This window comes from Chaetodon auriga, chromosome 20, assembly GCF_051107435.1.
Source record: "Chaetodon auriga isolate fChaAug3 chromosome 20, fChaAug3.hap1, whole genome shotgun sequence".
Lineage (NCBI taxonomy): Eukaryota > Metazoa > Chordata > Actinopteri > Chaetodontiformes > Chaetodontidae > Chaetodon > Chaetodon auriga.
The window spans coordinates 1,487,172-1,502,957 of NC_135093.1; the positions used below are offsets into that span (position 1 = coordinate 1,487,172).

General features: G+C 45.6%; 1 protein-coding gene across 2 annotated transcripts; it reads left to right on the forward strand.

The window, feature by feature from the left end:
- Positions 1-3,989: 3,989 nt before the first annotated feature.
- On the forward strand, positions 3,990-11,970 carry gprc5c (G protein-coupled receptor, class C, group 5, member C). 2 transcript variants are annotated; one of them, XM_076760139.1, is made up of 5 exons: positions 3,990-4,165; positions 5,756-6,790; positions 8,733-8,833; positions 9,487-9,622; positions 10,157-11,970. In XM_076760139.1, exons 2-5 carry the CDS (start codon positions 5,800-5,802, stop codon positions 10,171-10,173), a joined length of 1,245 nt encoding a protein of 414 aa, XP_076616254.1. In that variant the 5' UTR covers positions 3,990-4,165; positions 5,756-5,799; the 3' UTR covers positions 10,174-11,970. The 2 variants fall into 2 exon arrangements, with proteins under 2 accessions (XP_076616254.1, XP_076616255.1); XM_076760140.1 differs by lacking the exon at positions 9,487-9,622.
- The last annotated feature ends 3,816 nt before the right edge of the window (positions 11,971-15,786 follow it).

Consider the following 15,786-nt stretch of genomic DNA (forward strand, 5'->3'; position numbering starts at 1 on the left):
AAACCCCACAAGCCGCACGTCCCGTGTCTGCCTGCCACCTGTCCTTCACGCCTGTTCAAACACCTGGTTATGTCCCCCGACTCTGCTCCTATTCAGCCCTGCCAGGTGCCAGAAAGCATCGAACGAAAGGACAAAGCTGCACAGCGACAGGAGCGTCCTATCAGATGCAGTCGTTCAAACAAAGGAAACGGACTTTATGGACAGTTCAACGAAGCACTTAAACACATCCTGGAAGTTGTCTTCCCAGAAAACATCAGTCATCGGCTCTAATGTCCATATTTAAAGACATTTCATGTGAATCTCCAACAACATGACTGCATTGCTTGTTTGATGTTCGGGCAGTTTAGAATTACATTAGAGAGCAGGAAGCAGGTGAAATTCTTAAAACTGGGCAGAAACTGTATGTTACTGTTAATCTTTTCAGCTCCGCTCACACCGTAGGACAGATGGATGTTCACATCCAGTCAGCGTTGATTTCTTTTAACCACGAAGTCAACTTTTATGTTACCTTAACCAGGTAGTTTTAGTTAAAAAACAAAATGTTAATCGAGCTTTATTAGATGAGTAGGTATGATATGGAAAACAGGTCATATTCGTTTACAGTGAACGTTTTGTAGATGAATCCAGTCTGAACATTTTGGGCCTTCGCAGATACATTAAAATGTTCTGTCATCATGTTGATAAAAATCATAATCCAGGCAGCATTCAAATTAGTAGAAGACATTTTTAGAAGAAGAAGAAGAAGAATCAGGGGGAGACATTCCCCTTTATTAGCACACAACATGCACATGCTGGACACGAAGGTGAAATTTGTCTTCCGCATTTCTCCCATCCTGGTCGTCCTTCCTCCACGGCAGACCAGGAGCGGTGGGCTGCCATCCAAGCGGCGCCCGGGGACCCAATTCCATTTTGTCACCATTGGTCAGGTGGTGATCTTCTTGCATGTTTTTAGTGGGGGTATGTTTTACGGAGGATACCCCAGGTGAACACGGGGAGAACATGCAAACTCCACACAGAAAGGCCCTTTTTTTCCTCGAGGCACCGAAGGCATGGTGGAGGACACAACCCGGTTGCCACCATGCCACCACGGCAGGAGATGGGGTGGTCATGCTGGTGATTGGAACGATGTGCTGATGAACCTGTCATTCAGGTGTGTCGACCTGTTGCCCAGGTGATCACTGAGATTTCTGCTGCTACCCGGAAACAATGGAGAAGTGAAAGTCAAAGAAGTGAAAAATTATAGCTTTCACAGGAACTATATATATTTTCAATTAAGAGAAAATAGAAAATATTTAAAGCTATTCACTGAATATTTCTGCTGATTATTCTGAGAAAGCAGGTCATTCATTCAGGCATGTGAGAAGATGTTTTAAGTCAGAATATACCATGTGACGTCAAGCATGCCTTAGCATTCCAACAGCCCGCCCATGGGCCAAAGGAGCGTTCATAGCCAATAACAGTAAGTTGAACAGAAGGGCCTCCTTCTCTTCTTCCAATCACAACTGACTTGTAGATGACTGACGTTTTAAATAGCAAATGAAATTCTGAACATGCTGATAAGAAACTTCAGTGTTACATTTTCGATCACCTCAAATCAAATATTTTAGTGCTAATAGGGATAATACATACAATTTGAAGTGATAAATATAGTAAATGGCTTCAATATCAAGAAATGTCTCCAAATAAAGATACCTGAGATATATTCATATATATATTTCAGTTGTTTTCTATGACGCTGGAGTCTGCAGCAAACACTGTATCCAGAATGCTGGAACAACAAGTACGGCCCTTTAAGATGTCTTTTTAACTTGTTTGACTTAAACATTGAACAACCTGACATGGATCCTTCGCCTTCGTGTACAGTCAGAAAACATTTTGTTTCACTGCTTTAGTGAATTTAGTGAATTTGAATATGAGAAATGCTGAAACGCCTGTTCTCCTGCATGCTGGCCTGTTCTTGTTAAAGTGGCTTCATGTTCAGGTTTACATTATTTCTTAGTTCTCTTTTGGCACAAGCAGCGTTGTAATGCAGAATGATCCTGTCTGTAAGCACTGACAACAGTTTTCTATGGAGAGGAAATGAATGTTTAACACCATGTTGGTGCACTTCCTTTTATACGTGTGATCGCTGACAGAATCAGTCAGTGCTGTTGTTGTTTTCAGATTTCTCATATTATCGCAAAGCTGGACCTGCCTGGCTCACAGTTATGATTTCATGTACATTTATCATATTGAATTGTACATATAACGCAGAGTATGTAAGAGGAAGGCCAGACAGTGATGAGTTATCCCGAACTGGGATCAATAAAGTAAAGTCTGAGTCTAAGACTGAAGGCTCAGCTCAGATTGTTCTTGTCTCATGTCTCTCTGGGGTTTTGGTTTGTGGAGAATGTGAATCACTCAGTATGAAAACTGCCTTAAAGACCTCCACAGATGACTTATTGAGGGATGAGCTCAGGAATGAGACATGGTGGTGTGGGCCAGACTCTGATGACAGACAGCTGATCTATATCTGGAAACAGATAATAGACAATCACAAGAAGCCAGATGGAGGAGAGAAATTCAGCTCCAGTAAAAACCTGTTGGAGGTCAGGTGGAGGTCTTAATTACTGAGCTAAAAGCTGGAGCTCCCATCAGCGAGGGTCATATGGAGGAGCTGAAAAGAGTCCAAACAAGAAGCTGTCTGCTCTGGGGGGATCCGGCAGTGACCTCGCTGAGGGAAATGAAGCAGGAAAAATCTGCTCTTGAGCAACAAGTGTGAGTGAGAGTAAACTGGAAGAACATATGAGGAGCCGGAGGAGCGTCTGTGGGTCGACTCTTTAATCATTGACCAAGGCCTCAAACGCAGCTAAACCTTCACATGTGCTGTCTGAACTTACGGCCCAGTTTCAAGAGAACAACACTGACCATCGATGACTGTGGACGCCGTTTTATTTCAGGAACTACAGACTGAATCCCGCCGCCTGCCAAGGCTGCATATTCCTCCGCTCGAAGAAAAATAAAGAACATAGAAATCAAAGAATTGTTGAAAATTTTTGTTGGCTGCCATGATTTTTGGAAAATTCCATAATGCTGTCTTTAAACAGGGCTTTGCCATGACCGGCTGGTTCAGGGACAAACCCTCTTAAAAAAATTTGGGACCCCTTCTTAAACCACATTGGAACAGAGGAGGCCAATTTGGGGAGCCAGCATATAGTTTAGGACCGCACACGAAAACTATGAACTCCTTTAGATTATTATTATAAAGAAATATTCAAACTCATATTTCATCAAAACATTCTGGATGTTTTACATCAGCTTTATACACATTTGCCCAAAATCCAAACAGAATCTCTAAGATCTCCACTTGAACATAAATCTCTGATCTCGCTTGAGGAGGTCAAATTGGTTTATAGGCAGAGCGCCACCTACAGGTCCTCAAACGTCTCTCAGACTGGACAGCTGTGGAGAAAATGGTGTCTTGAAACAAAGAAACCTGGTTAAAGGATTACTAAAGGTACAATTCTGTGGTAGTGCTGCTGGATCTGAATCACGCGTCACTTCTCCCTCAGTGTAAATGTACTGTGGGTGTCTGTTGTATCTGCAGCCCTGAACCTCATTAAACTGCTGCTGCATTGAACTCTTCTCACCACCAGATGTCACTGCACACCGCTGACACTCCACGGTCAGAGGGCGGATGGTTCATCGCTGCTGTGTGTGTTTATCTTCATACAAATACACACATGAAGTACAAAAACACACATTAATCCAGTAAAAGTCCTCACAGCAAAATGATCAGAGAGTGAGAGCAGCGGATTATTTTATGAGATGCTGTGAGAAAACTGCAGTGTGTGTGTGTGTGTGTGTGTGTGTGTGTGTGTGTGTGTGTGTGAGAGAGAGAGAGAGAGAGAGAGAGAGAGAGAGAGAGAGAGAGAGAGACCATCACAGCATTCAGATCGTTGAAGTCGCGCTTTAAGGTTCCTAAACTTTTACTCATCGCTGTTCTCAGATCGGTCAGCTTCTCTCTCAGATCTGAACGTAGAAATCAAACTTTTTCGTGACTTCTCGCTCTGCTCTCGTGGATTAACCGTCAGCTGTGCCGTTACCGACGTTTGGAGCAGGTGAAGAAGCGTCTCAGAGCTCAGCAACAGCTCAGAGGTGACAGAGGTCTGCAGACAACGTCAAGGTACTTGAACGCATCAGACGCCTCTGAGTGATTTATATGAAGATCTGGCTCTTTAGCTTTTATCATTATCTGTTCAGAGTTTTACGATTTGAACATGTTTTTCTGTGCATCAAGAGGAAAGTGCGTCTGATTTATTCCTGCTTTAAATGAGTAAACTGTTAGTTGTCGGTTTTGAAGGAGCAGAAGAAGAATTTCATTCTTATCCGGGATATTTGGGCATTTAACATTTTGTATGTATGATGGTCATTTATGGCTCTCAGCATATCTGGAAGTGTGTGAAACAGTTTTTCAGTGGTTCAGGTGCTGAAAGGACTGGAATCAGCCTGTGTAGATGTAGATTCTAGATTCGTAACATCATGATTGTTATTTATTGAAATAAATGTGGCTTTTTGTTTTTAAGTGCATCATCATCCTCAGGGGCGCCCACAGGTGTGGCTCCTGTACCTGTGTGTCTTCTTCAGCAGCTACTGAACCTCCGTTAACTCAATGAAAATGAGAAAACTATGGATGAGTAAGATTCACTGATAATGATGCATTTTAATCAGCTCTCATCCACATTTCTTCAAAAGCTTCAACAACAATTCAGCAAACTCCCCCTGATGAAGATCATCTGATGTGATCAAAAGCTCCAGAACTCCAACTGCAAAATGAGGAGTGTTGTTATTTAACTGATTTGTTTGGTCGTCAGTTTGAGCTGAGAGTCTTCTGTCCGATCTTCACCTGTTTTTGGTTGATTAGGCCTGAAATCTCAAAAAGGGGACTGCAGCACATTGAAGACTGTGTGTGTGTGTGATTAGAGGTCACACCCTAAAGTGACGTTCGGTTGTTTACTAAGGAGCTGACAGCAGTCACAAAGCCACCGTCAGCGACCAAAAATGATCACAAAACTCCAAGCAAATCTGGCAGCATGCAGAGACATGAAAGGCTGATTTCTTTGTCCTGAAAGATTCTTGTCGTGATTGAGTCACAGAAGTTGGAAAAACTGCCACCGCACTTCTATCGATTCGGCTCAGAGACTGTCCTCAGGTCAGTGTAATTAGACCTGACAGGGACAAAAAGAGCCATCCAGACACAGCAGAAAGACCCGACGGGGGCTGTGGAGTGTTTACTCACCAAGCAGACGGATTTTAGGATTTAAGAGAAAACTTTGATATGTGCATTAATTACACTGGGAATGTTAGAGCTGCAGTTCTACGCTTTCACCTCTCTGATTCAGGTGTAATTACAGTGTACAGAAACAGTATCGACCGATCGTGTTAATGATTAACGTCAGAGTTGGGAAAAACTCTAGATCGTGACATTCCTCTGATATTTCGGAGGCCGCTGAGCTGAAGGATCAACCTTTCTGCTTCTTTCAGACTCTGAATAACAGTGATGTCAGTTGTTGGGACATATTTCCATTAAAACATGATTACAGAGTTTTTTTTAGAATCCCATGTCTGCCTGTGTGTTTAGTGACTCATTCATGTGTAATATTTGCTTGATAGGGTGTAGACTATATTTTCCGGCATTAGTGACGTAGTTGAGTCTTTGTTAAGATCTGTCCACGCTGACTGTCCTCAGACTCTCCCTGCTCCTCTGTCTGAACAGAACAGGATCCCAGAACATCCAGACCGAGCTCTCTCCCAGTCGTCATGGCTGCTAACTTCACCCCCCCTCAGGGTTGCGGCTCAAACGTGGACTCACTCTATTACAACCTGTGTGACACGAGTGCCGTGTGGGGCGTCGTGCTGGAGGCCTTCGCCGCGGCTGGCATCGTCTTCTCCCTTGTGCTTTTCATCTCGCTGCTGGCCAGCATTCCCTTCACCCAGGACAAGAACCGCAAGAGCTCGGTGGCTCTGCACGCCTGCTTCCTGGTCTGCACCACCGGCCTCTTCTGCCTGACCTTCGCCTTCATCGTGGGAAAGGACTTCTCCACCTGTGCTTCGCGGAGGTTCCTCTTCGGGGTGCTGTTTGGGGGCTGCTTCGCCTGCCTCCTGATGCAGTGTGTGAGGCTGAACATCCTCGCCAGGCGAAACAGCGGGCCCCGGGCTTGGGTCTTGTGTCTGGGGGCGGCGGGGCTGTGGCTGGTGGAGGTGGTCATCAACACAGAGTGGCTGATCATCACGGTGGTGCGTCACCCACAAGGGCCCCTCAATGCCACAGCCGAAATTAGCAGAGCCACAGCTACGCCTTGCAACATCGCCAACGAGGACTTTGTCATGGCGCTGATCTACGTGATGATCCTGATCCTGGCTGTGGTTGTGGCGAGTCTGGCCATCATGGGGGGGAAACACAAGCAATGGAAGAAGGAAGCCGTCTGTATCCTCCTGCCCAGCCTGTTGTCTGTGGGCATTTGGGTGGCGTGGATCGTCATGTACGTCTACGGGAACGAGAGGACCGGGGGACCCTCATGGGATGACCCCACCCTGGCCATTGCCTTGGTGGCGAATGCTTGGGTGTTCCTCATCCTCTACACCATTCCTGAAATCTGCTGTTTGACCAGCGATGATGAAATCCAGCAAGGCTTCGGGGAAGACCTGTACCCGAACCGAGGAGTCGGCTACGAGACGATACTGAAGGACCAGAGCTCCCAGAACATGTTCATGGAGAATAAGGCTTTCTCTATGGACGAGCCCAGCCAAGGTACGTACCCTGCCGACCTCTCAGAGCTCCTCTGAGGACAGAAATGAAAAATTAAATGCTGTTTATTCCACCTTTGTATGAGAAATGTGGCTCTGAAAGGTGTGTTCCTCCGCAGAGGATGACAGCTTTGATACATGCCTGAATTTATTGTGGTTGATTTTAACTTCTTAATTAAAAGTGATTTTGAATTCAGACACACCGAGTTGCAGCACTGAGATGTCCACGTCTTCATTTGGCAGGAAGCCGTTTCACTCCCACTGTTCCCTAGAAATCCAATATTTGCCTTCAGCTTTTTTGTGAGGTTATAACAAGAAGGGAGTTTGATCACTTTGCATGTGACGCATCAGTCACACACTAACCTCCCGGACTGCACATCACACAGTCAAAGTGGAAGTTCATAAAATGTCTTGCATCATGTGTTTTGACTCAGTTCGTTGGATGAACATCTGAGAGGACTGAATTGTACATTCTGTCCTTTGTCTCTGTCCTGACTGTTTGTATTTTAATACACTTATCACAGAAGATACAGAATGACCTTGTAGAGATGAGAGATGAGTAAAAGTTTCAAGCCCACAGGAACATCAGAACAGAGCGATTACCCCGCTAAATGTCCTCAAAAGGTCGTTTCGCATCTGCGTGATGACGCCACAGAATTTGATATGCTGCTGTTTAAGTCCTGAGCTGAACAGGATGTGATGCTGCAGGAAAAAAACACCAGGATCAGAACGCTGAGTCCTGCAGTCGGTCGTGTCTCCGCTCCCTGCTGATCCTCAGGCCTGGTGGTGGAGAATCGTGGATGGTGAGATAGATGGTGTTGTGTGGTCCTCAGAGGTTACAGAGTGTTTTCCACTGTCAGTCTGTCAGCTCGTGTCGCTGTGGTGAGGAGGGAAAGTAACGAGGTAGATGTTTTATTTGACTTATTTCCATCCTGGGATGAGTTTTCTTCACATTTCAAAGGCAAAACGCCACATTGCAGATAAATACGGATGCTTTGCAGTGAAAGCTTGTATCTTCACATACAGGAGCTCTTGTCTTTCTGGTCACTACCAAATGACTCTTAGACATTATCTAAAGAGTCTGAGTATAAAAGATGAATTTCTTTGTTTTTATCTCTCATCCTGTACAGTTATTCTTTTCCTTCCTCTCTTTCCCAGCTTCGCCTTCCTTCCTCATCCAATCTGAAAGAAAAAAACCTGAGATGTGATTGTTTTTCCGACGTTACACAAACTAAAACTTCCTTCTCTCTTTTCTTTATTTTCTTTTGAACAGTTCAGTCCATTTCACGACCATTGCTTGTTGTCTTTTACTTAATTGAAAATTTCCACTAATATCTGATTGCACAAAGACTCGTCCTTCATCATCGTCACTCCTCAGCTCACTCCCTCTGTAGATGGCTCACTCATTCTCTGGTATTGTGAGCTGTGAGTAAAAAGTCAATAATTGTCGTCAGAACAGGAACATTTTATCAAGCGTCCGGACACAGAGCTTTCACAGAGCTGCAGTCAGGTATTCAGAGGCGACGTGCAGGCTGAGTCACTCCTGTTAATGAGTGTCTAGTATCTAACTTCATCCCTAACCACTGTGTCACACACAAACACTCCCCCCCGATTCCCACCGACACATCACGCCTTGTGTTTGCATTGTCTCCATGGGAGCTGAGGCGTGGCAACAGTCTCATCCAGGGGAAATTATTTGTTGTGTCACGCTAAGTGTGACAAAGTCATCCCTCACATCCATCCCTGCTGGGTGTTTCTACAGGAAGCATCACTGAAGGCACAAACGAGATAAAGGGCCGATAGAACAGGGGTCCTGTTCTGCTGCGTGTCTTCAGTGACTGTGATATAAGAGGTTTGCTGGGGAATGACAGCACTAAAGATGTCACACAGAGGGCTTTTTGGGTCACAGAATAATTACATTTGTCGTCTCTGTCTGTCCTCTACAGTGTCCAAGCCCGTGTCTCCATACAGCGGCTACAGCGGCCAGCTGCGCAGTTCAGTCTACCAGCCCACCGAGCTGGCTCTCATCAGCAAAGCAGTGGGAAACGTGAGTGCAGACCAACTTTCACCGTTTACAGAAACACAGACTTGAACGTGGAATAAATGGTGTGGAGGCAGATAAAAGCTGGTACACTCACACACACATCCTGTGGTAGGCAAATTATTATTGAAATGAAGAAGCTTTGACAGTTTTTGAGGCACTAACAAATGAGATGTACCAAAGATTGAAAAGGAGATAGAAAATCTGCTGCTCAAAGCTGATGTCAACACATCGCTCCAGATGTGGACTGAGGGGACAAAATCTGGAGGGTAACTGGACAACCAGATTAACACTCTGACCTCCATCACAGATCCAGTGGTGAAGTGTAGTTTAGGAGTGGTGCTCTATCAAAATCTAACTTCCTGGGCCACAGATGCACAACCCATAAACTTACATAACATACCAGTAAAATTTATAGTCACCATGTCGGCTGATTCCTGGGACGTAACACCGACAGTTAACCTGCAGGTGAACAGGAGGTCAAAGACATGAAACATTTAAGAACCTAAAAATAAAGTTTTACTGCCGTGAAGTCATCATTAAGCTTAGAGAGGTCATTTAAGACGGGCGGCGCTGAGCATCTTTCTGAGGGCTCAGACACATCCCGTCCTTCCTCTCTTGGATGTGTTCTTCATGGGCCGTGTTATGACTTCGTGCAGCACCCCCCGGACTCCTACGACTTGGTCATTCCCAGAGCTTCCACCAACGCGGCGCTCCACAGCGGCAGCAGCACCCCGTCGACGCAGGCTGACATCGGCAGCGCCATGTTCACGCAGACTAACGGGGGCGGCGCAGGTCGTACACAAACCTTGACTCCTCCTCTTCTTCACTCCGCAGTTTCTTCCTGTCAACTCGCTTTCCTCCAGATGCTTTTCTATCCCCCGCCGCCGTGCATGTCGACCTCTCAGCTCCTGCTGTATCCATAGCAACTTCTTCCACAGGTTGACTATGAATCACCTCTTTGTCTGGATGTTTTCTCTCCTTGTGGGGCTCCGTCTCTGCAGGCCTTGTGTCTGTTCGATATGCTGGCCGGGCTGAGTGCACTCTGTACATGTTTCCTCTCACTAAAATGCAAGAAATGCGTTGGTGAGCAGCGTCGTGTTCGATGTGATTTACCTCTTTCTGGCCTTATCCTGATTGGCCCCTTAGTCTCAGTCTTTATCCTCTAGTTCTGCAGTCTCAAGTGATTTTTCTCAGACTACTGATGCAGCATAATCCAGCATAAAGCAAACCTTTCATCTTTCAAGCCGTCTGACGGCAGATGATGCTGTTTCAGTTTGTCATGATGCTGTTTCATCAACAACTGTGCATGTGTCTCTTCTCCTGCAGGCGAATGGTCTGCATAGGACGGCCCAGTGGTGAACACTCTGGCTCCCAGCACCCAGTCACAACAACACCAGTTCATGTCTTTTCATTTGCACTTGCTGACTGTCTGTTTGTCATCCGCGGTTCTCTAAGCTGGTTCTAAGAGGAACCTTCAGCCCCGACATGTGGAGGTGAACGCTGGGTCATCACCGCCGATGGAAAACAGCCAAACCTTCTTTTGACTGATCTCCCGTGTGCCACTGGGTATCAGACAGCATAGAGCTTCAGTTGGAAGTCAAAGCGAGGGGCTGAAGCCACGGCTTTGCTGCAGAACAAAGACTTTTTGCAACGGTCACCATTCACAGAGAGCGACCTGTGTCTGCTGGACCAGTCACACAGATGAAGAGTGACGGTGCTGACGGCGCAAAAATGGCCGACGAGAATAGTTTAACTAAATGCTGGGAGTGTCTTTGGTCCAAAACGATATTCACGTGCACACACACGTGTAAAAGTGCACCCCTTCCCCCCCACGCGCACCATAAACAAGCCTCCTGACTGTCCCTGCAGCAGCAGCAGCAGCAGCCGTGCACCAGTGGAACATTCCTTACTCAGTCTGGCATGAAGGCAACACAGGCTGGGAGACAGAAGCGCCATCAGGACCACACGCACTTATATTAAAACAAATATCATAAGCAGCTTTATAGGCCAAGCAGGTGTAAACATGCGAGGAATGTGACTCCGGTTTGTGGTTCAAACACGGTTCTTTGAACAAAATGCAGGAAGACAGAAGCTGACGTACGAAGACGACTGAACAGGATGTTTGATTAAAGCAGTCATTCTGTATTTTTGTGCCTGGATTGTGAATATTTTTAATAACCACAAAGTTCACTTTGAAATTGAGCTACGGGTGTTGAATTAATGTAAATATGTTATTAGTGTGTTAATGGCTCTACACTGCTTGGAAGCGTTGTATAAATATGTGTATTTAAGACTATTTATAGCACTCCTGTGTGCTATCGGATCATTTCAGCTAATTTCTACCAATCAGACCATCATGAGAAGCGAAGGTGAAATCCTGCCTGTGATTAGCTTGTTTCACTGTTGTTGAGTGTAATTCCTCAGAAAAGATCATCGTGTGTCTGCTGCTTGAGAACTTTGTGATTTTAACAAAGATGAAGACTTTTGTTGGCCTTTGATAACAACATGACTCTCAGCCACAGAAGCGCCGTCAAAGCCTCATGAAGGTGTAGTTCACCAAAATAAAGGCCGTCTGAAATCATTCACCAGTCATAGTGTCCGATCAATGAACCCTACCTATGGCACTCAGATTATCCCACAATGCATTGCAAAAGCAAATGGCCCCTGAGGTTACTACATTATGCATTGGCTCAGTGCTGCATGTTTCATCAATGATTAATCTGTGAATTTAATCTGTTAAGGATTAATTTAGTAAATCTCAGAGTTGTGGCCTCTCTGAACCAAAGACTGCTTGTTTTGTCGGGCCGACAGTCCAAACCATCCACCCATGAGGGTCTCAGGGGGGCTGGAGCCTCGGCTGCAAGGATTCAGGCTCACGTTCACACCTGTGGACAGTTTAAAGTCTCTTAACCTAAATAATAAAACTCTGAACCTGTGAGGACGGTGCCGACCACTGCACCAGCCAGTCCAAAGCAAAGACACACAGAAAACAGGACTGAACGTGTTGTGAATGATTTTAGACGTGGCCGACGTTTCATCTTGGTGCTCACAAATGATCGTCTCAGCTGGAATCACTCACGAAGGGCGGCGACACTTCAGCTCCTCATGATGTCTTTATCTGAACGATTCGACTCGTTTGGTGGCCCAGATCACGACCGCTGTGTGATTTGTTTTGAATATACAGCAAATAAATATTCCGCTGTGATGTTACGGATGGAGTGCTTCATAATTAGGTTTCTGTTCATGTGAGGTGATGAAGGCAGTCAGAGGGTGTGACAGGAAATACACTGCGCCGATGATACTGGCTAATATTTGAAGGCGAGTAGAAACAGACTGAGGACACAGAGCAGACGGTGAAGTCTGAGGTTGTTGAAAAGCACAAAAGTAGTTTCTTTTACCGCATTTACATGAATAACTTCTGATGTATTTGAATGAAAGAGCAGCCTTTGCATATCCTGTCAGCCTCCACGACGTGTCGTCCATGACGTGTGCTTGCAGGACGTGCTGCTGCTGTTTGGCCACCGGTTGGACGTCTGTTGTTGTGTGAGAGGAATAACAGCAGCACAACCACGTTCATCCACTCGTGCAAACAGATTTATTGATCCAGCCTCACTGACAGCAGACGGCTGAACTCATCAAGGTCATCAGAGGAGACGGACTAATTGATTATGGTTTCTGTCATTTGTGCTCTGCAATGCTGAATCATCTTCAGCCTCTGTGTGAGAGGAAAACACTGCAGCACGCCATCTTCAAACACCCAACATCCGCTCTGCCTGAGGACGATTCAGTGTGTCTCACTTTACTCAGTGGAGTCCACCATCTCAACTGTTAAACCGCCAAATGCCAGCTCCTCCAGTCCAGACCCATAACTCACAGCCGGACTGGCTGAGTTTCACATACAGGAGCCGTCGGGCCGCAGACAGAAAGCAGGTCGACTCCACTGTGTCAACAGCAGCTGTGGGTTTATGGATTGATGATGAAAGGTCAAACACTGTTGAATTAAGCCAAAACTCTTAAAATAGTAGAGGATATTTCTTTAAAATAAAGGGCATAAAGTACAATATTGAATCATATAAATATAATATAAAGTGTTAAATGAGTTTCAGACTAAGTTTTAGATCAGAGAGGATGATGGGAAACATCCAGGAGCCTCAAACACAACACTTCCTCTGTGCCACAAAGACCTGGAGGGAGCTCAGACTCAGACACACACACACACACACACACACACACACACACACACACACACACACACACACACACTGGCGACAGCTCCCTCCTTGAAGTAATACTGTAATATCAGGCTGTTTGATTTATGGAGGATTTCATTTATCTCACTTATGGGACATTTTTATAGCATAATTGTAGCAGTTAGAGCATCAGTTGCTGCAAGACACACACACACACACACACACACACACACACACACACACACACACACACACACAGATCTCCACTCCACCTCCTGATGCTCGTATTTCATGCGTCGTTACTGAGGCGGCTGCTTGCTGCTGTGGTAACGCTCTGGTAAAGAGGCTGAGCTGTGATTCATAAACCATCCAACTGCTGTGGCCTGATAACCTCCAAGGCTCCTGAGGAGGTGAACCAAGGCCACAGTCCACCTCTATTTCAGGCTCAGCTGGACCTGCTATCACATGTGTTTTTATCAGTGAGTCTCACAATAACACGACGGGCGGAGCAGCGTTAACTCTGCAAAACTACTGCAGCTGGTCAGATAAGACATGTGAGAGGATGAATGGAGTATACAACCACAGGCTTTGTGTCACCTTTCATGTCCAGTGGGAGGATATCAGCACCAGAGAGAAGCATCAGGTACGAACAATGAGCTCTTATTCAGAACCAGAGCAGGCTGTTAAAGTATATCTTATTTTTTACAATGTAGATTAAAAATGAAAATGAAAATACAAAAATCAGACCCAAATCGTAATAAAGTGTAATTATCCCTTTGCCTGGTTGCTTAAATGAGCCCACTGACTGATGGCTTAATGTTGCATTATAATTATAGTTTTTACAGTGCAAAACCTCTTTCACATTCAACACACAAAGCGTTTGTGACAGTGTGCCAGCAGACTGTAAATAATTGCTTTAGTCAGCTGGACTTCGTGCAGCACAAGGACAGTTTACTGTAGAGAAATGTGAAAACGTGTCTCAGACTGTCTTTGTCAGTATTTGATGGTGCAGTAACAGAACCTGAAGCCTGTGACGTCTCTATGTCCCGTCAGCCTCAGAGCCTCAGCACGCTGTTTGATATGTTTAAAGGAGGACCAGGTCGTGCGTCCAGGGGGACGTGGAGGGCACGACGGCTTCCTGGAACAGCAGTGTCAGGAGTGTGAGACGTCTTGCTGGGAGCTAATTGGTGCTAGAAGCCTGCGCCTGCATCCTGCTGATAGCGCCGGTATCTGAGACACCGAGCGGTTTGTCCAATTAGTTGGTAACACACACGCACGGACGGTGCGGTGGAGCCTGGAAATGAACAGCAGTGAACTGAACAAAACGACAAGACGAGAAGCTGCATAACGTACAGAAAGAGAGTCAGTTTACTCAGTGTGAAAGTCAGTGTCAGATCATTCACTCAGATACGCTCCTCAGTGCTCATTTCAATGCATTCAGAGCTAAGTGTCCGTGCACACAGTCCTGTGTCTGAAGCAAAGCTCTTAAATGTCCCAGGTTATTTTCCATGACCACACTTTGGCTTTTGTTTACTCCACTGACTGATAAACTCAGCACAGCACTTTTGGCAGCTAAACATGAGCCCGGAGCTCTGGCACTTAACAGGCCGAGTCAAAGCTCCTCTGTCTCTCCAAAATAACACCCGCCTCCACCCCAGCCAGCCCCATCCAAAGCCTGCACGAAGCTCTGCTGCAGGTCGACCAACTGCAGCCGTCGATGAGTTCACATCAGGGCTGATGTGCACATTTAAGGGCCTCAGCTCCTGCATCTCTTTGGCCGTGCTCATGATGCACATTATGACACAAATATGTTCAAACTATTTCATGAATCCAGAAAGTAAACTGTTGTTCATGAACAGCTCTCCATCCTGCTACTACACAGAGCTTCTGAATGGAGGCGGAGGTTTGAGCAGCGAAGGTGCTCGTTGACTGAGGTGTTAACGCCCGGGGCCACCGATTGGTCAGTGCACCTTTACCTACATGACAGAAACACGCTTCGCATTCAAGCCCCCTTCAGCTGCAGTTACTCAACCATCGCAGACCTTCAGGCGACCTCGCCAGCAAACTGAAGAATTATTTACCAGCAGCTTGACCTGAAGTGAACAGAGTAAACACAGAGTGGATCCACTGAGCAGTCAGCAGAGCCTCAATCCTCAAATCCAAACTAAATGTGCTAATGTGCACCTCCTCCACTGTGCTGTGCTGCAGCTACAGTGTCCCCAAAAACACATTTCAAGCTTGCATTTGTCCTCTGAGGTCGCTTTAGCCTGAGTCCGTTGATTTCACAGAGGTGAGGTAAACCCGCACAGAGCCGTCACAAAGCCTGCTTTCACAGGCTTTGACATGCAAATATGCAAATAATATGCCGATTATTATTCTTTCCTCACTTTGACTCCCACTGGCTTCCATAAAGTGGTCACTGGTCTTCCTGGGGTCCATAAACAGACAAACAACAATAAAAAATGTCAATTTAAAATCACAGCATCAATAAGACCAGAAAATACAAGATAAATCAAATATAAAGAAAAGAATCAGAAAAGTGAACACATGAAACAATAAATAACTGTTTTAATTATGAAAACCAAAACAAAAAGGTTCCAAAACAGCGAGAACAAAATGACATGTATGTTAAATTCATCAGTCTCCACCTGCAGCCAGCCCAGAGGCAGGAGTCTGTTACACATTAACTGTGCAGTTAGTGACCAGTAGCTTGATTCTCACCGCATCACCAACCCTCCAGAGTCAAATCATATGCAAAGAATTTCC